The 25,826-nt window shown below is 43.4% G+C and overlaps 1 protein-coding gene across 1 annotated transcript in view; it reads right to left on the bottom strand.

Moving 5' to 3' along the window:
• Window positions 1–7: 7 nt before the first annotated feature.
• Window positions 8–25,826, bottom strand: part of LOC117802999 — a 319,752-nt gene continuing 293,933 nt past the window's right edge. The window contains exons 5-6 of the mRNA XM_034664243.1: window positions 12,192–12,272; window positions 8–172 (exon numbers count right to left, since the gene is read on the bottom strand). Coding sequence (XP_034520134.1) covers window positions 38–172; window positions 12,192–12,272 — 216 coding nt within the window. The 3' untranslated portion in view covers window positions 8–37. The remainder of the gene's footprint in view (window positions 173–12,191; window positions 12,273–25,826) is intronic.

Raw genomic sequence — 25,826 nt, 5'->3', positions numbered from 1 at the left:
GAAGGGGGTAGGGGGGTGGTCCGGCGCTGGGAACCACCTACCTCTGGATGTTATCTTCCAGTTGTTTGACTCTGAACTCATCCTCCTCAGACTGCCGCCTCCTGGCTTCCTCCTCTTCGGCAGTTCCGGCGGGGATACCCTGCAGCAGCCATTTTTCGCGAAGCACTTTGGACTGTGGGAATGAGGGAAGAGAACAGACTGGATGATACCTTTCCTTCCACAGCCTTCTCTGTGTCGCGGTGCCTCGGTTTTAGCGCCGCCCTCAGCAGTGGTCACCTCAATTACTGCCTTTGCCTCCTCACTAACTTGGCTCTTGCTTCCCTCGGGCCCAAACCCTAGAGAGCCACCAGAGGGATTTATTTTGGCATTTTCTACTATAAAAAGCTTTTGAAAACATACAGAAAAACAGAGGAAACCGTATAACGAATGCCAGTGTAACTCATCTAGCTTTACAATGTTAAACAGTTTGCCAGATTTCCCATATATTTTTCACCAAAGCATTTTAAAGGAAACAACAAACATCATGACATTTCAGCCGTAAGTATTTCAGTACGAATCTCTAAAACGTAAGGACATTTTGCTGTGCAACTGCAATTCCGTTATATGATTTCTTAAGATCACCCGATATCCAGTCCATCTTAAAGTGTTTTTTTAAAAAAAGATTATGTCATGCTTCTTCTTAGAAGCTTTTTAATGATTCCCAATCATCCTCAGCAGTGGTCTCCAAATGGTATTAAAATCATGTACTCCATTTGCACCAGTGTACTAATATACCGTGGAGTGAAATAAAAAAATTGTTGTTGTTTTTTTTTTTTAGTAGGCTTGTGTGGAGCCCAACATGAGATCAAGACCTGAGCTGAGATCAAGTGTTGGACGCTTAACTGACTGAGCCACCCAGGTGCCCCGAAATAAAAAGGTTTTGAGTTTCTCTGGTCAATGGCTGGGAGGGAGCCATTACTGCTTTGCCAAGGAAAATGAAAACAGCTCAAAAGAAAGGCATGCTGAAACTCCCTAAAACAAAGAGCCAGGTGAGGAAGGCGTGGGAGAGGATTTTTGATTTGGGTTTTCATTACATGGTCCCTAGATGGCAGATGGTGGTTATTAGATGTTTGCCGAGGCTGGGCCTGGGCATCGTGGCTGAGCGTCCCCTGGGCAGGTCAGTGGTCCTGGGAATGGAGCGCTGTAAGGGTACACCACTGAGTCTGCCAGAAGCAGGGCACGTGACCAGTTTTTCCCTGGTCCTATAATGGCTATGAAGCCAGTCAACATAGAGTAAGCACAGGGTAAGCACTGGGATCCCTGGCTCCTGGCATCCTCTCCATCAGAATCTGGTTTGACCTCATCAGGCAGGTTGAGCAAGGTAAAAGAAAGGGAACCCTTAAAATGACTAAGAGCCCAGGTGATACATGGCTTGGAGCCAATTAAATATGATGTACAGAGATGAGAGAGTGGGGTATCTCTAATATCGTGGACACAGAATTCGTACTCACTTCAGCTCCCTTTCTACAGCTCTTAGAAGCAAAACGTAGACAATTCCAGAGGCTCACATTTTTCTTGAGATTAAGAAATAAGAGCTACTTATGATGAAGCTATAAAATGAGTTACAAAGAATTACCAACATTTAGTAATAGTAAGAATTCATTAACAGTTCTGATTCACCATTCTATTGAGAAATCCAGCAGCTACACAGGGTTATGAAGCCCCTGCTGGATACACAGGAGCAAGTTCCAATGGCTAGAATCCCTATATTTCTTTTTTTTTTTTAAGATTATTTATTTATTTATTTATTTATTTATTTATTTATTTATTTGACGGAGAGAGAGACAGCCAGCGAGAGAGGGAACACAAGCAGGGGGAGTGTGAGAGGAAGAAGCAGGCTTCCCAGCGGAGCAGCGAGCCCAATGCAGGGCTCAATCCCAGGACCCTGGGATCACGCCCCTAGCTGAAGGCAGACGCCTAACGACTGAGCCACCCAGGCACCCCTAGGATCCCTACACTTCTGAATGGACTTTTTGTTAGCAATGCATGGGTGTAGTGTCCAAGTAGCCATAGTTTTCACTGGTGTTATTCTTGCCTTTTAATTATAAATCACTGTTTGGTTACTCTCATAGTATATAGAGAAGCATATTTATAGCACTTGACCTGTAGCTTTCCATTCATTAAACACATGAGTTTGTTCATATGTAAGTTATTCCAACTGTATGCTAAAGCGATTGTACACAGGAGTCACCCTTACCCCAATAGACTTAAACAGGTATACATCATTAGTAACATGGTGCCTGTAAATGTATTTATGACTACCACCAACGACAGAGGGGAAAAAGTACTTTAAAAGTGTCTAGGGCATTGTTTAATAATATAAAACCATGTGTAAAAGCTCACAGTACAATTTGTTTACATTGGTTGCTCTTTCTTATGGGCTAAATCATGGCCCCCATCCCCCACCAATTCATATGTTGAAGTCCTAACCCCCCCACCTCATAATGTGACTATGTTTGGAAATAGGGTCTTGAAGGTTATATGAAGTCATTGGAATGGGCTCTAATCCAGTATGAATGGTGTCCTTATAAGAAGTGGAGATTAGGACACAGACGTGCACAGAAAGAAGACCACGTAGACACCAGAGGAAGACAGCTATCTACAAGCCAAGAAGAGATCATTAGAAGAAGTTAACACTACCGATGCCTTGATCTTGGACTTCTAGCCGCTAGAATGATGAGAATATAATTTCTGGTGTTTAAGCCACTCAGTCTGTGGTCTTTGTTACAGCTGCCCTAGCAAACTACTACATTCTCCAAAGCTTTGTCATGGAGATGTTTCTTTCACTGGAAAATGGGGATGAATGGGTTAAACTGGTTTCTCTTCCTAAGTGGGCTACAGAAAAAAAAAATTCAAAACCACTGTCCTCCACTCAAAATTCCCCAGATAATATGCTCACGTATGTGAGAAGCTGTGTGAACAGTGGTTAACAGCCTGAATTCTGGATCGGGTCTCCCACTTACTAGCTGTGTGATCTTAGACAGTCTCATCAGACTCATCAAACCTCAGTTTTCTCATCTGTAAAATGGACACGATGACAGAGCCCACTTCAGGCTCGTCATGAGGATTAAATGAGTTCATACGCTAAAAGCGCTGAGCCCATACTTAGTACTAGAGAAATGTTCATTCTTGTTGTTCATGCTGTTCCCCTGGCCTCTCCTGCCTTCATCTGAGAAAGAGCAGGTAAGATGTCCCCTGAGAAGCCTTCCCCTGCTCCTGCTGGCAGGACCCATGGCTCTCTGGTCTGTCTCCTCTAAGAGAACATCCTCCAGTGCACTCTCACACTGCCCTCCATTCCTTTCTGTATCTCTCCCCTCTAGACTCCCAGCACCTCAAAGGCTGGGACTGTTCTTTATTCCCCTTGGCATCCCATTGCCACACCCAGCCCAGTTGCAGGGAACGAATGAGTAAATGGGCAAACTGGAAAAATCTCAAATTTCTGTCACTCTAACTACTCAGGAGGGGGGGTATCACACTTTCATTCACAGTGCTCCCTGAGCTGAAATGTTTGATACTCACCTAGTTCAACCCATAGAAGGTAAAAACCCTTTTAGGATTATTGGGGGACAGATCTATTAGCAACTTTGCCTTGGTGTGTGGACTCTTCTGGAATGGCAGCCATGGACAGACCTCGCTTTCTCTGCCCCAGCAGGGATGCTCTGCAGCCAGGCTTCTTGAAATAGGACACAGTGGCTGCTCCTGGGGATGTTCTCTCTGCTCTTCTTCACACTGTGCTTCCTGCCACCAAGGAAAGGGTCTAACCGCTCATTGCTGGCTGGTTTAGCCCTAGCTGTCCATCGGTACTTCTGACAAAAGCAACCTGGTGACTGTGAACACCGAAAGCACATGTGCCCTCACATGTGGATAAGGCAGTGATGTCACCAAAACATCCCCAACAGCTGGTGCCCAGAAGACAGATTCTAACAGAACAAGACAGCAGGCCTGGTCTCAGGTCTGTTTCACAAAAGTGTCTGGACATTACGAAAACAAAAAAGCAAAACTGATTTTTTCACTTGGCCCCAAAGTAATGCTGCTAGGGCAAACCACCAATTCAAATATGCTTACCACCAGCGGTTCCCTTGGCCTCCGCCAGATCCCCTCCCCTTGTCTCTGAGGGTCGGTGGTGTTACGGCCTTGGAATATAACGCACTTGTGCATGCCGATCACACGCGCCCATCGAAAGCACCAGTTTCTCTCTGCTGTTCTGGTCTTTATTGGCTGCCTTAGTGCTTTAGAATTAAGTGACAAGCAGAGCACGGCAGAAGTGAACACTAAAAATAAAAACTTTTCTTTTTTTATGTCCAAACAGCATATACTAAAAAAAAAAAATGTGTGAAGAACTGTCAAATTTCACCTTTGTCAAGTGCATGCAACTATGAAGTCAAGACAAAGGAAGAATGGGTAAGGCTTCCAGGAGAGCTTGCGGAAGCACAGATTCCCACCTCCAGAGATGTTGATTCTCCAAGTTTGGGATAAGGCCTAGGAATCTGAATTTTAATAAGCTCCCACGTGATGCTGTCGTCGATGCTGCTGGTCCGAGGTCCACAATTTGAGTAAGAAGCCCTGCGTGAGAAGCTGTGGCTATCCAAAAGCCTGGAGCATGCACAAGCGTTCTCACTGGCTAGCTAAACACCGATCCGAAAAGGAGCTCATCCTTCTCCCACACAACCATCTCTCCTCCTGCATTCCCATCTCGGGAGCAGGGGTGTCCCCATCCCTTCCCTTACATGTCAGACACTCTGCCAGGTCCTGAAGACACCGCTCTGGAAGACAGGCAAGTGCCCAGGATCACTGAGCTTTTGTCCCAGTAAACAAGAATGCAAGATAATTTCAGATGGTGATAACACGCATGGCAGGAGGTAGGCAGGACCATAGGACAAACAGGGACGGATGGGGGACACTTCGGGTGGGAAAAGTCCCTGTGAGTACTTGAACATTTGAGCTGAGATCTGAGATCCAAGGAAGGGAATTGCAGGGGGAGAGACTGGCAAATGTAATAGCCCAGATGTGGGACAGAGCTCAGCATGTTTGTGGACCGGACAGAATGCCCAAGTGGCTGGACCACAGTGAGTGAGGGGTGGGGAGGGGAGGGTAGAACAAGCTGGAGATGGAGAGGAACGCAGAGGCCAGATTAGGTAGGGTACAGCAGACTTGCTAAGGAGTCTGGTATTTGTCCTAAGCACCGTAGGAAGAGAACAGTGTGGAAGGGACAGGATTACAAAGTCTAAGTGATTGGACCCTGTCATATCAACAGGTGACACAGCATGTTAGCTTGAAGCGGAGAAGCAGCAGAAGAAATGGAAGGCACGGGGTGAATTTCAGAGGTAGAGTCAACATGACTTGCTGACAGATTAGATGCGGAGCATGAGGGAAAGGATGAGATTAAAGGTGACACAGATATTTGGTTTGAGCAAAGGGGTGGATGGCGGTATCCCCACCTGGAGACCGGAAAGACCAGACGAAGAACAAGGGCTAGAAGAGCAGAAAACCAAAACTTGCATTTAGGGCAGGTTAAGCTTGAGAGGCTTATAAAGGGAAGTGACGCCCATCTAAGTGGCCATGTTGGGAAAACAGCTGAATACGAGAGTCTGGAGTTCAGGGGCCCCTGGAGCTGGACACATCAATTTGGGAGTCATGGATACATAAATGATATCTGAAGCCATGGTATCGGGTGACGACGATGACGATAATTCTTATCACTCCTGCTGTTGTAAGTGCTTTATATAAATTCATTAAACTTTCACAAAAATCCCACGAGGCAGGTGTTCATATTAAGTCAGTGACCATGGGCACATGTTTGGTAAGGTGCGGCTCTGAGATTTGAAGTCAAATACATGGTGCACGCCAAGATCCCCAAGAGCCCTCTTTTTCTCAGATAGGGTTTACAAAACCATCAGGCACCACTGACCTACCCCCTGACCCGGATAAGCCCTCTCCAGCTTCTCCGATGGCGGGCTCGTCTCCCATTCACCCCTGAGTTCCCACAGCCAAGTGCCCTAGCTCCTATTCGTCCACAGTGGCTGACGTGCAAGGCTATTGGTGATAGTTCATGATGATAAATACCCATGGAATGAACGAATGATCGAAAAACCATGTACAAGCACTGTGTTTAGCAAATATGAAATCTTAGACTATTAATATTTAACTATTAATCTTAGACTTTTCTACTTAGGGATCTAACCAAAGCTTTTCCCCCAGCTTTCCTGAAGTACAACTGACAAATAAAATTGTAAATATTTAAAGAGTGCAACATGATTAATCCAACTTTTTCAATCTACAGATTAGATACCTGATGTTAACCAAATTTTCCAGGTGATCCAGGTAAGCAATGAGTAGTGTCTGGGTGGCGGGGGGTGGGGAATGGGCAGTGGAGAGAAGTCGGGACTAGTCAGTCTCCAATTTTTTTTTTCTGATTGTTTGTAATTTTTATAAAGTCATATCCACCAATCTTTTTAGTTTATAATTCAGGGTTTGCTGTAATAATTAGATGGGGCTGCCCCGTTCTAAGACTATGAAAATATTTACCTGTGATTTCTTCTTACACTTTTATGAGTTTACTCTTTCCTCCAAATCTTGCATTCATCTGTAATCTGGCTAAAGCCAACCCTGGCTGTGTTGGGGGACGATGTTGGGAATCTGGCAAAATTCAACCTTCTAATAGAAAATGACTTAAACACAATGTGTGCCAGTAGCTGTGATGTGTTTTTGATCATCTGTGTCCTCTCTCTGTTCTCCTTTTCCTGCCCTGGGACACATCCCTTCCCCCCCATCGACTCCCTGTAAGATCTTGATTTGGTATTGACTTTTTGTTACATGATTTTAGTCCACGCAGAAGCCAAACCGAGACTTCTGATAGAAGAAACCAAGGTCTAACTTTTACCCCAGCTCTGTTTCCAGGGGCAGTGGAGATGTGATGGGAAAAAGGGTGAGATGGAAAGTTCTCTTACACTGTGTACCCTGCTTGTCTATTCAATATTTTAAAATTTGAAATTGGCCTTTCACACATACTGATAATCAAGAAAGGTCTAAAATTAGTGCTAAAGGTTCACAATACTGAGAGACACAACATGTTTGCAGTAAGACCCCTGGTACCTTCAGGCTATGCAACAAATGACCTTGGTGGGTTGACAATAAATAGCATGCAGGGTCACAATTCAGTCTTTGATTTGTTTTCATTCATGCTTCTTGAAAGAAAAGGCTGTGGTTTTTAAAATATAATGACAATTTTCATAACTTGGACTAGAAAAAAAAAAGTCTAGTCAGGGTTCCCTGCTCATAAATAAATAATTCAAAGGCAGCTTTTGTATTGAAGAGATGATATTAGCAATTTGATTCTGACAGTGCTGCCTCTGTCATACAAATCTTTATAAATGTGACAGTTCCAAAGGGATTCATGTGGCAATCCTACCGCATGCCTACTCTTGCTGGGACCTTGGACTGACCAATAAAACAGACAAATCTCTGGTAATTCAACCAAGAGCACAAAGGGAATATTAAATTTTGTCTGTCTGGTATAATAGAAGAGTTGATTTATTTTTAAAACTCATATTATCACAAGTCACATAGTAAAAACAATAAAAATAAATAATTGTTTCCATGGAATACAAAGCCAAGACAATTTTTCAATAGAAGAATAATGATGGCTCTTGCCTTATGACATATTATTAATCCTTATAATACATTAAAAAGCTAGAGGGGTTCAATGAGGATGGTATTACCATAAGAGTGGCAGATTCATGGACTAAGAAGAATCCATAAATGGTGGACTTGAGTATAAGGGAGAAATATGTATATGATAAAGAAGACATTTACGTCAGTGAGGAAAAGAAGGAATTAATCAATAAATCATGTGGAGGCAACTGGCTCACCATCCGTAAAAAGTAGAGTCATTCCTACCTTATTTCATAGAGAAAAATAAATTCTAGATGGGTTAAAACTATTGAAGGACAAGAAACATCCTAAGTAAGTGTTTGAGATGTTCTTTGCAAGAACCACATCAAAGTCAGAAATCATAAGGCAAAAGAATGTTAGATGTGATGTCAAAAAAATTACAAAGTTTTGTGTGAGAATTTACTTACTTACTTATTTATTTATTTATTTATTTATTTATTTATTTATTTATTATGTATTTGAGAGAGCTCAAACCGGGGCGTGGGTGGTGCGGGTAGAGGGAGAAGGAGAAGTAGATTCCCCGCTGAGCAGGGAGCCTGACATGGGGTTGAACCCAGGACTTGATCTCAGGATGCTGCAATCATGACCTGAGCCGAAGGCAGATGCTTAACCAACTGAGCCACCCAGGCGCCCCTTTTATGAGAATTTAAAAGAGCCCATATAACAAAATAAAAAAAAGAGGTAAAGGTGAATGTATTTTGGACCTGAATGTTAATACCATCTCATTTTAATCACCAGCTGATGATGCCTGTGAACAAGGGTCACACAGCTTAATCTATAAAAATATCCTAGAGAAAAAGCATAGAAGAGTATACCTCTGTGTGAGTTATATCTGGGTGACCAATATACAGTTGATATGTGTTTTTTTCTTTATATTTTCCTGTACTTTAAAATTTTGCTTTTGCAAGGATCGTGCATTCCTTTCTCTTATAATCAACAAAAATTATTCAGCTATTAAAATTGCTTACTGGTCCCATATGTGAGTACTTCTTAGAAATTCTTACATCATAAATATTAGATACTAAATATAGCTAAGTATCTTGTAAAAAGAAATCTGAGTTTAATTTGGTGAGGACTTCAAAGTACTTGAAGGTTTCCTAATCACTGGAGTATAGCAGCTCTTTCAGTACTTGGGTCTTTCATTGCATTGCAGAATTTGTTTATTGTCAATATATAAAGTAACAATATTCCATTTTGTGGCATTGCTCACTGCATAATCCTAAATATCACAATTACCAAGAATATTAATCAAATAAGCATCAAAACGATTGTCTTGCATTCTATTTATTTGCTTTGCCAAGAGACCAGTAAATGTATCTAAATAATTCATACCTCATTGCATGAGAATAAGTGTCCATAGACTATTTGATGATGAGAACTGTATCTTAATAAATACGAAATCTAATTCTAATGCTTGTCGATTTAACTTTGCACTAAGCATACATTATTTTTTTAGGGAGCATCCCAGAATTTATAAATTAGTGAAATAAACATTGTTGGCATATTTCTTAATATTTTCTACTTCAAGGAACTGCCAATAATCCATAATGTCTCCACATGTTCTAAATTTTCTGGAGTCCATGGAAGTATAACTTTAAGAGACAATGAAGATGGTAACCAGCCTCTCTGTAGACAAATTATTCAAAATGGAACATTTCATTTGAAGAAAAGAGTGTCCTGGAGAAGGCTTGGTTTTGGAGGCAGACAAGCCCTAGGGTTGAACCAGGGATCCCTCACTTATAGTCTCTATGTTCTTGGGCAAATGACTTCACCTCATGAGTTTGTTTTCTCACCTGTGAGACAGGGAATGTGGCCACTTAAGTCATCGAGGAATTTTGTGGCCATTATTGAGGGGATGTATTTAGAGTGCCAGGCATGCATTAGGCACTCAAAAACCATGACTATTACCGGGGATGGACAAGTGGATGACAAGGCTGCCAGGCTGCCAGGACAAAGCTGGCTGAGTCTCTAGCAAGAGGCTCACAGAGGAACCATAACCTCAATGAATTTACTACCATCCAGGGGCGAGGCTGCCAAGCTCAAAACTGAATGATCACAAGGAAGATGACTCACGCTATTCGAGTTCAGTCAACAGCTAACTGATTGAAAGTAGAACCAGTTCTACTGGTTCTACCTGATCTCCCAGTCAGGCACCACCAAAATAACTCAGTTATTTTGGGAATGATGGACTCAGAACAAAGAGAGGCAGAGTCAGGAGAGAAGTTTCACCTGAGCCGAGGTGAGGCCTGATGACACTCCTCGCCTACCTCAGACCCCACCTCACCAGAGCATAGAAACTTGGTACCGACAGAGCTGGAGTTTCTCCAGGGAAGTCTGGGTAAACCACCTTTGGGACCGCTGGGGTTGTTTTTGTTTTTGTTTTCATTGTTCAAGGCTACTGGTCCACCCTCATTCTGTCCACATGGGCCTTCCCCAGAGAGAGAAAATTACAACCCATTGTTCTCCACTTATTAAACTGCCATCACTTCCAGTCCTTTCTCTCCAGGTTAGTGGAAGGTTTCTTAGGTGAAAGGGCTGGGTGTTCCCTTAGATAGCCAATTTCATCAACAATGTGAGAATTTTACCAGGATAACCATAAAGAACTATCTGATTCCCTTGTTTCCAAGTCTCTGAAGGAGTCTCACTGCTTATATGTGCAACACTAAGTCCTTTTTACTGTATTTCTATTGATTGGATGGCTGGATACATGGAAGTATGGCTGGATACAAGGATGAATGGATACAGAGATGGATACTGTGCTGGACATCAGCAATGAATGGGTCCTTGGTATCTTATCTGGCATCCAGAATGATAAGAAGGGGGATAAAAGAAACTTAATCTTCTGACATGTTTATTGCCTGACTTTTGATTCAAAGAATGCAAAAGCAAAGCTGAGCTTAAAGGGGAGAGGGGCTGTCTAGTCAAAACAGCCTCTCATTTTTTTCAGTCCCCTTCATAAAAAACAAACAAATACAAAATCCACCTTAAACCAAGAATTCACCGAGGTATTAGTACATTTTGGTCTCTTGTAAGGAGTGAGTTGGCTGTACACTGAGCCAGAGTCCCAGCTCTGTCCGGATTGACCTTGAAGAATTCACTTGGTTCTATTAAGTGTTTTTAAGTCCCCCTCTCTGTAGGAAGAAAATACTAACTTTTGCCCTCAATGCTTCCTCAGGAATGTCGTAAGGAGGGAGTAACAGCATACGGGATATATTGTAAGCTCCTACAAAGAAAGGTCCATAAACGGTTTTACAAAAGCGAAGATAAATGGGCAATATTCTCAGTAACATGCTGCTCTTCTTCCTTTTAAAAACATTTCTCTGGTTAAAGTTGATAGTAAACTGATAAATACGCGAAGCAGATTTAGCGAAGCAGATTTAGGTCATGCTGCTATTTGAAATCAGCTTGCTGACAATTCTCATCTTAAGGATTCATTTAGCACGGCCCTATCTTCTAGCGAAGAATGGGAAAGACAATCATAAAGACTCATCTTGTTTCAAAGAATCTAAACTATCTATACGGAGCATCACCCTGAAAGTCAGCCCCACCTTCCCCACCCGCCCTCTGAGCAATGCACATCTGTACATGAATGTCACAGCAACTTGAGTTGAGCAGAAGGTTTTCCTGAAAAAGCCCAGAGCAGGAGAAGGCATGTAGCAACTCCCAGCTGGCCATTGGAACGTGTTCACGATATAAAAGCCTGCAAAAAGCCACATTCGATAGCCCGTGGCGTCCTGTGACAGTGACAGAGCTTCTCATAGGCTGTAATCAATTATGATGCTTAAGTGCCCTATGTTTTGAAAAATAAATAATGAAACATCTCTCTCTCCCTCTCTCTCACTCTCTCTCTCTCCCCCCTCCCCCGCTGTGCAATGGAGACCCAAGCAAGTCAAATCATTTCAATGCCATCTTTTGACCAACTGCTCGTTCTAAGAGAACACTTCCAAAATTGTGAAAGTAGAAATAAAACGAATGAATCATCGGAAATACACAGGGTTGCTTTTTTATCAGATCACAGTGCTTTTATCTCTCTTTTCTCCATACCAGGAAAGAAAATATGAAGATTTTTAAGCTATAAAAGAGCTGTATGTTCAACGTATCCTTTGGAGCCTCCGGACAAACACACACAGAGCACCTCGCACACTGGGGATGCAGCTCCGGAACGCTGCCTCACCCACCATGTGGAAATTCTCCTCCAGTTGCTATATATAACCACCACATTTCACATGCACACACCAGCCCCCAAACCCGTCCACACGCACACTCTAATCTCCTCATGCTCGCAGAAACTGGAATGCTGTAACAATGCCCTGAATTGGAGAAATGCACAAGAAAAGCCAAGAGATGGTTTCCCGAAGGAACGAGACAGGGCTGGTGCAGTCGGCGGCGGTGCCTTCACGCCAGGGCAGTCTCTGCCCGGCTCTCTGGAGTGTGATCTGCATGTCTAATAATGGAACAGGTTCGTGGGATCGGCCACTTACCTTGGAATGCTGCAGCAGAAGTATCTGCTCGTCAAGCTCCTGTCGCTTGCCTTCTATTTCAGTCTGCCTCTTTCTTTTTTCCTGGAAAATAAAGAGAGAGGCTGTAAGAGTAGGTGGGTGTTGGCTCCAGGAATTTTAAGGCCGGAAGCAGCGGCAACAGCAGCAGCAGCACACATCTGGAGAGACACTCGCAGAGATGCTGGGCACACACGCAGTGTCACCTGCCCTCCGCCTCCAGCGGCTTTCTCCTAACATGCCTGCTGTGGGCTCGGTGAGTGGGAGAGTCTCCTCAGTCAGCCGGGCTGCAGCAATTTAATCCAGAAGAAAAGGCGGTATCCACACACACACACACACACACACACACACGCACGCACACACTCACAGAGTCATGTTCTATGCAGTGTTAATTTGGAGACAAAGAATAAAAATGTCTCAATTGAAAAGATAGAGGTTGTTCTAAACTGCAAGTATGACAGAATGAAACAGTGGGGATTCTAGGGTCAGCTTTCTCTTACCGAAATCACATACACAAGTAATCCAACATAATTTCCAATTTCGTAGGACAAATCATCCCGTTGGACATCACAAACGATGCAAATTAGATGGGTGGTCTTTGCTGAAACTAGCCTCAGGGTGGGGGGAGCACTGCATATGGGTGGGGCTCCCCGAGCTTACGTTAAATATGAAACCTGAAGTTGGTCTGCCTGGATCCAATGCCCAGCTCTGCCATTTGCTACCTGTGTGACCTCTGGCAAGTTCTTTTACCTCCCTGAGTCCAAGCCCTCTCTCACATACAGAGGAGATCATAATTGTACCTAAACCATAAGGTTGGGGCGTGGATTCAATGATAATGTGAAAGATTTGGAACAACGGTCTGCCACGTAGTAAATGCTCAATAAATGTTATTTGTTCTTATACTTATTGCCACATGTTTACTTCTAGGCAATGCCTACACACTGGCTCTAAAGGGAGGTAACTCCCCTGTATTCAGAGCATGCCCTTTCCACCGGAGTGCACACCTAATGCTTTTCTTCTCCACACTTCTCAAATGCAGGCAACAGACATCATATAAATGTGACTGATTTAAGAACAGAAAGGCCTGTCCTTAATGACAGGTTACTTGTTCCACGTTTTGTTTCCAAAGTGCACAGTGGGGAGGTCTGCTGAGACATTTACGGCACTGGATTATTTTCCTTTACTCACACATGCAGGGAGAAACTTGCTAGACAGACAGAGTGGCATTTGACAATACGACAGCCAAACCCTGGAGAAGACAGTAATGTGGAAGGCTGGCTGCTGGGCTCTGTGTTAACAGAAGACTGTATTTTAAGGAGCTGCTATGTTTCTGGGGATGTGCTGACGCCACTGCTATTCAAGTCAACACAGCAATGATTTGTGTTACAACCAAGTTCCTTGTGCAACGCACAGACTTGTAAGAAATATTAGTTTATAATCTCAAGCCGCTGGGAGACTTGATATCCAAGTCAGGCATATAAACTCCCTGTCAAAGGGAGGCCCGAGAACTTACCATTTACCAAAGGACTCCGATCAGTGGCGCATTATGGATGCTGCTTAATCCCAGAGTATGTGCAAGGACATATAATATATGACAGTGGATAGGAAAGTGAGGCCTAACGGGAAAAGCCCCCGTACCCAGTGCCTCAGAGGCCCACATGATAAAGCAAGGACCTCCGGAACCAGCCACCATCTCGACATCCTGGCTACCCCAGCTCCTTGACAGCAGGCTCATTGGGGTTTATCGTTCACTCCCACTGGCTGTCAAGATATGCAGCTGTCCAAATTTAAACCCAGAGGCAAGCTACAGCATGCCACGGACACAAGATGCAGAGACACCATACTTTCATGCATGTGAGCTGTGTGCTACGTGTTTTATGGACGGAATGCTTGTGTCCTCCCCCTAAATCCATATGTTGAAACCTAATCCCCAAAGTGACAGTAATTAGGAGGTGGGGACCTTTGGGAGGTGATGTGGTGATGAGAGTGGAGCCCTCCTGAATGGGACTAGTGCCCTTATATGAGAAACCCCCGATAACTCTTCTGCCCTTTCTGCCATGTGAGGACACAGTGAAAAGACAGTTGTCTCTTAACCAGGAAGCAGGTCCCCACCAGACACGGAATTTGCCAGTGCCTGGATCTGGGGCTTCCCAGCCTCCAGAACTGTGGGAAACCAATTCCTGTTGTAGATAATGCACTCAGGTGATGGTATTTTGTTATAGAAATCTGAATGCGCTAAGCCAGAGTTCTAATTACATGTCTGGTCACTTGCAAACCTAGGCTTTCCCAACTCTTTGTTTCCCTCTTTGTTTATATAGAAAATCCTCCCTCTAGAGATGGCCACGATGATATGAGTGACTGTGGCTTGTATAGAACAAATATTACTGATGGTACAGGCAGCTAACCTTTATACGCCCAAGCAGTAGACTCCCAGGTGGTCCCTGTGAACAGACATGATCATGACAGATGCAGGTTTTAAGTCAGTTCATTAAGAATGGGTGGGAATGTGGGGCGCCTGGGTGGCTCAGTCAGTTAAGCGTCTGCCTTCGGCTCAGGTCGTGATCCTAGAGTCCTGGGATAGAGCCCTGGATCAGGTTCCCTGCTCAGTGGGGAGCCTGCTTCTCCCTCTCCCTCTGCATCTCCTCCTGCTTATGCTCGCTCTTTGTCAAATAAATAAAATCTTTAAAAAAAAAAAAGAATGAATAGGAATTAGGTAGATATAAATTAATGGACAGCATATTCCAGGGAAAGAGAATGTGTGCACAAGGGTAGAAATGTCCCTGCACACTCCAGGGATAGGGAGGAGGGAAATCTCTCTGAAGGGTAGGGCTTGCTCTTTGGAATAGAGATGAGTGATTCAAAAGATTGGCTAAGACTAGACTATCAAGGGCCTTGAATGCCAGGCCAAGAAGTTTGGATTGTATTCTACAGGCAATGATATATTGCCTGACAATGATACGGTAAAATGGCATTTTGGGAACATTAATCTGGCACTGGTGTGTAGGATGGATGAATGGTGGTTGGGATGCTTTTTCTATAAAGGTCCAGACAGTAAATATTTTAGGTTTTGTAGAACACACAATTTCTGTTGCAACTACTCAAAGCTGTCATTGCAGTGCGCAAATGGCCTTAGACAATTAATGAGTGAGTGTGGGCTGTGGGTTTTTTTTTTTTTTTTAAAGATTTTATTTATCTGAGAGAGAGAGAGCACAAGCAGGGGGAGAGGGAGAAGAAGGCTCCCTGCTGAGCAAGGAGCCCGATGCAGGGCTTGATCTCAGGACCACAACCCAAGCTGAAGGCAGACACCTATTTGAATGAGCCACCCAGGCGCCCCGCATGCGGCTGTGTTCTAATAACCCTTTATTTACAAACAGAGTTAGCAGGCCAGATTCAGGCTGCAGTCAGAGTTCGCTGGCCTCCGGATGAAAAGACGGTGAAGTGTCTTAGGAGGACGCTGCAGTGCGGTGGGGACAGAGAAACTGACAAGCCACCCTAGTTTAGAGCTGTTCCAATCAGAATGGAAAGGAAAGGACAAATACAAGAACCAGAATGGACGAGACTCAGGACTAGTAGGATCCAGGGGGGCAGGCAAGGCAGTGTCTTGGCTTTCAGCCACACAGACCAAAGCACGCTGGTGCAGGAACGGGCAACAGCAGGAAAGCAGTACTTTCCCACTGGTGCTGTATTCTTATTTTCCCAGAGGAAACTTCTTATTAGGCTAAGACTCAAAACCAAACAGTTGTTAATATATACAACCAGGCACCAGCATCAGCATGTTCACATCTGTGTTCTGTCTGCTGCAGACTCAGGCTTGGCCCTGTCCCAAGGGCCCTTTGTACAACAATGGCTGTTACAGGAATCTTTGATGAGTTGAGTCCCCTTCCACAGTGATGGGCTTAGGTCCTGAAGTCCCTACAAACGCAACAAAAGAGGTCCAATGTGCAGTCAGCCTCTGTATAGAATCAATGATGAGTCAACGTCTGGCAAGTTCCTGGTATCACCTGCTTGGGCTGTTGAGGTCTGAGCTGTGCTCCTCGCCTGCTCGCCTGCTGCTTCCCAGACCTCTCCTTCCCTGGGTGAAGGCAAAACCACTAACTCTCTTCCCACTCCAGACAGTTAGATGATATGATTCCCTTAAGTCCCATCGGCATAGAACTATACGTTGATAACTTCCCCATCTATATTTTCAGCTTAGATCTCTCTTCCGAGCTCCAGATTCCCACATCTGATAGCCAACGGTTCATACCCATTCCCTCAAACTTAGCACTTGCTGGCATCATCTCGGCCATCCCTCTCCCGCAGCCTCACATCTGCTCTTTCTGTTCCTCGTCTCAGCAGATGACACTACTCCACTAGGAAACTGCAGTTATTCTAGACACGTCACTTTCCCGAAAGACCGAGTCCTGTTGTTTCTGTTTGTCATTTTCCACATCTTCTGCTACCCGAATACAACCTTTATTACTACCTTAATATTCCCTCCTTTATCTCCCCACCTGCACATGTAGAATATTCTATATTAGTATCTTTAGCACTCTATAGCACTTAACTGTTACACACATTTTCTATGTGGATTACTGCAGGAGTATCCTTACTACTCTCCCTGCCTCTGAGTCTTGGCTCTGAGTAGGTCTCTCTGCACGGCTGCCAGAGTGACCGATTCTCTAAAATGGAAGTGTATCTCCCTCCCTTGCTTCAAATCCCAGAATGTTTCCATTGCCTGTAATGATACATAATAAGTTTTCCCTCACTGCTTCATCTGACAAAAAAAGTACTGGGGCACCTGGGTGGCTCAGTCAGTTATGCATCCAAATCTTGATTTCAGCTTGGGTCATGATCTCAGGGTCATGGGATTGAGCCGTGCATCGGGCCCGCGCTCAGCACTGAGTCTGCTTTAGATTCTTTCTCTCTCCCATTCCCTCTGCCCTTCCCCCTACTCGAGCTCTCTAAATAAATAAATAAAATCTTTTTTTTTTTTTTAAAAGGATTCCTCTTTGGCAATTCAGTTTAAATATCAATGAAACTAGAGTAACCATCTGCCAGCCTTCTTTCCTTCAGAGAATTCACCTACCTTCACTGTAAATGGAGCAGGTGGGTATGACAGTCATAAGTTAGTCCCACGCAGCCAGGCTCATCCCTGCCACAAGGACTTGCATGTGACATAGGCTGGGCGAATCATTCTACCTTATCTCAGTGCAATAGCAGTTGGGCCAACGGCTGGCTAAATGACCCAAACCCTATTCTAGGGATAGACACATGAATACTGGGAGAGAAAAGCTCCCTTTCCCTAAGGTTAAGCTGGGAAATGCACATCTGAGCGGCAGTTTTCCCAAGCCACATGGACGAAATGCGTCCATGTTGGAGAAAGGTCAAACATGCGGAGAGAAGCAGAGCTGAAAGACAGAGAAAGAAGACCCTAATGACACTAATGGGTGCCAGGTCTATCTAGCTATGCACGAAGCCGGAACCACACCCTGGCCTTTCTAAATTATATACGCTAATACCTCTCCCTTTTGCTTAAGCTAGTTTGAGTGTTGTTTCTGTCACTTGCAACTCAAAGAGGAGTGACAAGTACAGAAGCCTTTCCTGCTCCCTCCAAATAGAATTCATCACTCCCTCTTTCTCTGCTCCCTTTACAGGCTGTGGCTCTTCCTGCATTGGCACCTTGAACACTTTAGCATTTACACATTTAACCATTTACATATCTTCTCCCTTTATCAATCTACATGCTCTTTGAGGACAAAAATCTTGGCTGATGCAGGGGCACCTGAGTGGCTCAGTCAGCTGAGTGTTCAACTCATGATTTTGGCTCAGGGCATGATCTCATGGGTCGTAAGATTGAGCCTTGAATTGGGGGGGGGTCCACACTCAGCAGGGAGTCTGCCTGAGATTCTCTCCCTCTGCCCTTCCCCTCATCTCACTCTCTTTCTCTCCTTCTCTCAAATAAATAAATAAATCTGAAAAAAAAATCTTGACTGATGCATCTCCAAAGCTTAGAGTACTGCATCACGAAGACATGTAATAGACAAGTATGTCTGACTGAGATACTTGCTCCCCTCTGATCATGTTTTGTTTGTACAAATCCCTCAATCAAGTGCATTATGAATTTGCACTCATGATTTCAATGGCAGTAAAATATATCATTGAAAACACATTAGCGATTAGTCAATAGAACCAGAAGGGTCTTTCTGTTGGAGACATTAGCCCATATGGATTATTGCCATGCATATAAGAACAGAGTTGAAAAATCTAACTCTGGGAAGGAATCATGGAAAGCTCATTCTGGGGAGAAAAGCTGGGGTAAGGGGAAATTCCAGGGAAAGTATAATGAGCTGACAGTAGCGAACCATTCAGGGGTAATGTGACTCAAGAGACATCTGGAATGAAGTGATCTCAATCCATTAGGAAGGTTTCCAGATCCCTCTACTATCTGGGAGGCCTAGCAAGTCACTTTCATTGTCTTTCTGTAAATTATATATTTTCCTGGCAAGTATTTTCTGGAAGTATTGCAACATTATGAAATTGCAGGCTCTCAGTACGGTAAGGAGCACCCGTGGAATGGAGCATACTCTGGGCAAAGGTGGTTAGTAAGTATAACGGGAAGTCACTAGGAAGCCTATGTTCACCCTTATGCAGTTAGAGGCAGACTCCCTCTTCTCTTCTCTGCCGGGGCTGCAACCCAGGGAAGGTGGTGGCTGGGGAGGCATCCCAGATGAGTCTCTGAGGAACAGTGAGAGAGGGGAAAGAGGCTGAGCAGGAAAGGCAGTAAGGAGCAGAGATAGGGAGTTCCCTTTCCTCTGCTGAGGCCCACGTTGACTTGAGCAGATTCTTAGAGCCCCAGCATGCATTTGTGGGAAGGAACCAGAAGACCTACTTATTCAGAGCACTATTGCCTTCAACAGATGCCAGAATTTAGATGAGAGGGGGGAAAAAAAGAAAATATGCTAAAATTTAAATGTTGCAGTCTTTCCTCCAGCTATTGCTAGGTAAAGAGAAAGTTGCTTTGATGCCTCCCATTGTGAGCCAAAGGGAATTGTGTGTCCCTTCCCTGAGTCACACAGGTTTTTCAGTGCCTCTGGGCCAGCTGGTTCATAGGCTTTGCCATGCAGAATCAGAGAAAGGGGCAGAGCGATGAACTGCAGACCCAGACTGTTTTAAATAGTTTGCACTTGGAAAGGGAACAGGGCACATAGTTGATGGGGGGAAAATCAGATGGAGAAAAGGAGGGAAGGAATGAAGAAAAAAGAACTGAGATAGCTTGGGGACAGCTTGAAGTTCACCCGTTTAAAAAGAAAAGGAGCTGAGATATGAAGACCAGAGGATCAGAAGGAGAGAATCTTGCGATATTTTATTGTGGCTTATCAAATGAATCCTCTTTGATGCACTTCCAAAGATTCCAGTAAGACTCCTGGACTTTTCCTCAGACCGTGCTTCTTTGAATGTGTCTTCTAACTGAAATGGAATTGCCAGGGTGCCAGCGTCTATCTAGGTTACGCTAACTAGTAAGGTAATTGTGAGAATTAAATTATGGAAAATCAACTTGCAAATGGGGGCCCTGTGAGCTTTTTCTATTAAGGAATCAGAATGTCATCTCAGTCGTGGTTGAATTATAATTACCTGTTTCATGCTGCTGTGGAGCCAGTGTTATTTATATATCCGAGGAAAGAGAAGCAGGATGGTCGGTCTGAAAACTGAGAACCTGAGTGATCACGTGTAAAACAATCGAGGAGGTGCTCACTCACTTCCGTCCAACTGCCTGTCCAGCTAACCTGAATGCTGAGTTTGCTCAGCGGACGTACCCCTACCAGAGATCAGTTATCTGATCTCAATGCCACCAGATACCAAAACTCTCTCTCCTGGCTCTGACTTGAAGGGCATCAATCATGATTCTGACTATATTCACGCTTCCCCAAGTCATTAGCTAAATGGAGAGAGAATACTTGCTAAGCCCCCTGCAATGTCCATCCGCCATAAAATGAGTAACGTGGCACTTAGATTTAGGTTGACCAGTGTATTGAAAGCCACGTTGTTACGTGATTTTCTGATCCCACAAAACTAAGGAGCAGAATCTGGAGTCAGCTCAAAAGGCTTGGTCAAAAGGACAAGTAAACGACATTTCCTATAACCACACTGCTCTGCTCAGCTGTGCACCCATTCAACCTAGGGCATCGCCCTGTGACGTAGAGAATTCTACAACTCTCTTCACTTCCCGTTGCTTAGTTTGGACCAGCACTCCCATTTAGGTAATTACCTTTTATTCAACTGATTACTTGGCCTTGAACTTGTCATCTATTGGTGACAGAGGGAACTGCCTGCTTTGTTTTGCTTTCAGCCGAAACTACAAAGTCAAGAGAAAGAATTTTAAATAGGAAAGAAGCCACTGATTAGTTCAAACTTCCCTATGGATTTTTGAAAGGATACTTGAACACCTAAAATCTTAACAAACATTATACAGAGTTTAGATGCAAAATTGAACAGTTAATATAGCCAGCCTATTAGTGACAAGTCCAATACACAGCGCAGGAAAGTTTTAGCTTAAAGTCTTTTGTAGATATTTTGTACTCCATATGGATAATACCTTAAGTCTATTTTTAAGATCTGCTCTCAGTGTTACCCTTAAATAATTATTTAACCATACAGCTATATTTTTGCTTTAATGGTCATAACATTCAGTTCTTTGTTAGGTGTGCTTCCCTTTAACATCCTTTTCTGGAAACCAAAAAGAAGAGTGGTCTGACACAGCTCTTGTGAGAAAGTAGGATCTGTTTTACGGTATCATATAGATAAGTCCACTGTGAAGAAAAAAATTGCGCACTTTCTATACAGATGGAATGGTAGAGAATTCTGAGAAAGTCCAGAAATAACATAACTAAATTCACCCACAGAACGTAATCTCCATATATCATCACTCTCAAAGTATTGTATTAATCCCACCATGAAGCCACATGAGCACTGAACTCGGAGTCAGGAGATCCAGGTTTGGGTCCAGGTTGGACCCCTAACCCCCGGGTGACATAGATGAGTCTAACGTTCCTAGGCTTTTGATTCCCCATGTGTGAGCTGAACAGGTTGGAACAGTTCGCCGTAAGCTTCCTCCATCTCTAAGAATCCACAATACTAAGGAGAACAACAGTTTCACATTCTAGACAATGACATACCCTTCCTAATGTATGAAGTCCCACTAGCAAACGTTTACAGAGTGCTTACTGTGTGCTTGGCCCCGTTCTGACGGGTAAATATTAACACTTGGAGCCTTCACAATAACCCGCTGGATAAGGTACAATAATTACCCACAGGTTACAGAGGAGAAAACTGAGGTACAGGGAGATAGAGAGATGAGGTCAGATGGCTAGTGTCAAACAGAATTCGAACCCAGTATGAAATATGGAACTGTAAATCTCTTAAGGTGCTATGTGAGATACAACACAAAATGGAACAAAGCACATCTCCTGACTGAGTGCAGAGCTCACTAGGTAAAGGTGCTTCCTTTATACCTGGTATGAAGTTTTTGGCTTAGGATTTTGCCTAGGCAACTGCAATCTACTCATGGAACCAAAATTCAGATCTGTACTGGCTGAACCTAAGAATAAGGATGTTGGTGGTGGTAAAAATATCAACAACAAAAACAACAATAATAATGGTAATTAAGTTTGTTGACTACTTGCTATGTGCCAGCATCCCTCCAGTCTTTCATTTAATCCTCAGAACACTTTCTGTTTTTGTAAAGATTTTATTTATTTATTTGAGAGAGAAAGAGACACAGAGAGAGAGCATAAGTGGGGGTGGAGGGACAAAAGGAGAGGAAGAGGGAGACTCCCCACTAAGCAGGGAACCCAACACTGAGCTGGATCCCGGCACCCCGGGATCATGACCTGAGCTGAAGGCAGACGCTTAACCGACTGAGCCACCCGGGCGCCCTCAGAACACTTTCAAGTAGGTAGCTTCACTATCCCCCTTCAGATGGATGAGAATAGTCAAAACTGAACATGAGTGAGTAAACATGTCCAAGGTCATGGGCTAGGCAGTGGCCAAGTAGGGGCTGAAGCCCAGACTGTCTGACTCCTGAGCACATTACTGTGAACAGAGATGTGTTCTGACTACTAACATTTGCTTAGTGCTGAGAGAGCTCCACACAAGACCCTTGGAACGCACGACCTCGCCACGTTTGTGCGCATGAGCCAAAATCTTACAGAAAAAATGAGAGGTGGAGGATGCAAAACATTTGATGTCAAATCTTTCCACCACCACCCCAACCCCCCAAACAGGAAGCCTTTTACAAAATCTGTGAGCATTTCCCAATTCCAAACAGAAATAGGTTGAGGCTGGACTGGAACCTTCAGCAATTCCTGGTGAACCACTAGATTCATTTACTTCCATTCCTGCAGGAGACACATCCAGGGGATTGAACGATTTCATAAGGAGAGCAATGCAAAATAAGTCTCTTCCATTTGAACTTTTCATCTGAGAAGGACAGTTGCAAAATGAGGCAGCAGCTGGGAAAGCTCTCAATTTACAATGTCAGGCTCATGAGTGGAGAAACTCTAAATCCGGGCGTCTAGGTATTAGAATATATCTCTCTAAAATTAGATGACAGGAAGAGTAAGGGGCAGAGGCATCCACTAAATTGACAGTCCTATCTTGGGAAGAAGTGCAAGACCTGTGGGAAATGTCCCTTGGCTGGAGGCAGGGGTGGACCCTGCATGGATGTCATGGGAAGCAGCTCTCCCCTCTGGCCGCTTGCAGGTCTCAGAGCAGCAGCCCATGAACAGTAGCGGGGCTGGGGAGCACCCGAACAGAGCTGTGGTTGTTGGAAATACAAGACAAAACAGTGTGCACAGAAATAGAAGGTGAACGCGATGTGGGGCATTCTGACAGCAAAGGAATGCCAACTCCGAGAAATGAGCATCATTTTAAACAGAGACGTACACACCTTTTCTGACTCTTGCCAATCACGTTTTTGTTTGTTTCTTTCTTTAGATGTCAATATCTGGTGACCATCTCCCTGTATCTGTATCTACGTCTACCTATACCCATGAGAAAAGTACAAAGAAGGAAATATAAATAGCCCAGATAAATAGAGCATTTAAAAACATAATATAGGGTGCTTGGGTAGCTCAGTAGGTTAAGGGTCTGCTTTCAGCTCAGGTCATGATCCCAGGGTTGTGGGATCAAGAACCGCACCAGGCTCCCTGCTCAGCGGGGAGTCTCCCTCTCCTCCTCACTCATGCTCTCGCTCACATCTCTGTCGCTATCTCGGTCTCTGTCTCTCTCTCAAATAAATAAATAAAATCTTTAAAAAATAAAAATAAAAATATAAATCAAACTAATAAATGTACATGGTGAGAAAATTCAAACAACACACAAAGAAATAAAATGAATAGCTGAGTCTCCCTATACCCCACCCCCATTAATTTAGGTTTTATATGTATCCTAATAGAGAAAAAAACCCCACAGGTATACCAACCTAGTATCCATAGAGATCTTTAATTCTTTATATAAAAGAAATTATAACATATGCTCCCAGCTTTCCACCTTCCTTTTTTCTTAAGGATATATCTTAGGGATTTTTCTATCTCAGCATATGGGGTCTCCCCTCATTCTTTGTAACTGCTGCTCAGATTTACTTTATTATACTCGGCGGCTGCTGCTAGATGATTTACGTGGCTCCCAGTATTTTGTAGGCTGTTATAAACAGGGCTCTAATGAATCTTTTTCTGCATACATCTTAAATGTATTTTTATGGCCATATCCATGGGGTAAATTCCTAGCAGAAGGACTGCTAAGTCAAAGGATTTAAGCATTTAACACTTTAATAGGGCCAAACTGCCCTCCCCAAACCATTTTCTCTGTGTTTTAAATGATATAAATCTGAGTTGAAAATAAGACTCAAGCAAATATTATAAAGGGTGTTGACAGTTTTCCCCTTTATTAGCCATATCCTTAGTGACCCAGGGGGGAGTTTAAATGAAATAAACTATCTACCACTTTGTTAATAAACTGTAAGTTGTTCTTAAACCATACTTGTGTCATCTTTCTTTACCACAGACTGTTATTCTGTGTTTTCAGGCTTAAAAGGACACTTTTCAGGCTTAAAAAAGTGATGCTTTTCTCCTTTATGAACAGAAGTCTATCATGGCTCCATTGGTTTTCTAGCAGGAATCAAATGTGTACTCCTCTTTCTTGCACTGTTAATGTCAGAATTATCATATAGCCAAGTTGTGCCCTCTTGTCTATAATGAAAGAGGGTTTATTTCTGCTGTTGTTGCGGTCCTCTACAGTTTAAAAGTATAGAATTTTCCATCTACCAAAATAATTTCTAGATGGATTCAGGCAAATGTAAAAAATGAAAAAATGAGAAAACACAGTGATTATTTGCTTTTAGGAGGGGAAAGGACTTTAAGAACATAAAGCAGAGCAAGAAACCACAAAGTATGAACCTTCATTATATAACTTCATTACATAAAACTTAAAAATGTGGTTTTTATAGTACCAACGAAATATACAACTCAAAGGCAAGTGCCCATCTGGGACAAAATATTTGCAATATTTATGTCAAAGGGCTAAGACCTTTAGTAAATAAAAGGTTCTTACAAAACTATATGATTTGTAAATAAAGCCATGAACACTGAAATATTAGAAAAAGAACAAAATATAGGGGAAATGTTCAACATTATCAGTAAGCAAGGAAATGCAAATTAAGCCCTGGGATGCCATGTTCCACCTATGAAATGTACTCTCTTGCTTCCTACACACCCTCAGTGTATTTTAAAATATCATGTGTTCTGTGTTGGAGGGGGTGTAAAGAAAAAGACCCTCTCTTTAATCTCGGTCAGAATTACAAATAAGAATGGTCTTTCTGGAAGGCCATTTCAAAAGTATTGACTGACTTTATCATAAAGAATTTATGCAGAGAAAATTATCTTTGACATGCTCAAAGATTTTTGTAAAGTATATTCAACCTAGAGATATATATGCAACACCAAAAAAAAAAGCAAACAGCAAGTGATTAGTTAAATAAGATGCATATTATAAACCATCCAGTGACTTCCCCTTTCATTTGGGATAAAATCAAAGCAAGCTCATCCGTGATGCATCGCCTGCTTTTCTCCTGCACCTCACTTTGTCTCTCTTCCCTGCTCACTTTCCACTCCAGCCACATTGGCTTTAACCGGAGATGGGCCACGGCATGGAGGCCAGGCAGGTGGGTGGGAATCTGTGCTAAGTCTGCCTCAGAATAAAATGAGACTTTGCTTTCCTTTGCCATTATCCCCCATCTATATCTCTTCCCAGGGAACCCTCCAGAGTTATGGCTACAGTCTGGGGCCAGACTCGAGATTCTGGCTATTAATACCATGAAAGTAGTGCCCTGACCTCATTGTTTCTAACCTCTGGCTTCCAGTCTCATCCAGTTCTGAACATGCAGAAGCCAGCTGGATGCCTCAACACCTTGACCTTCATTCTCCCCACAGTGTGCAGCCCCAGATGAACATTAAGATTACCCGAAGAACATTACAAAGTACCAAGCCCAGGTCCTACCTCCCAAGACTTCGGGTTCATTGGTTCGGGCACTGGAGGCTGTGAATGCTCCCAGGTAGTTTTCATGTTAGCAAAGGTGGAAAGTCC

Source organism: Ailuropoda melanoleuca, chromosome 7, assembly GCF_002007445.2.
Source record: "Ailuropoda melanoleuca isolate Jingjing chromosome 7, ASM200744v2, whole genome shotgun sequence".
NCBI classification, from domain to species: Eukaryota; Metazoa; Chordata; class Mammalia; order Carnivora; family Ursidae; genus Ailuropoda; species Ailuropoda melanoleuca.
This window is presented reverse-complemented; position numbering and strand designations above follow the sequence as displayed.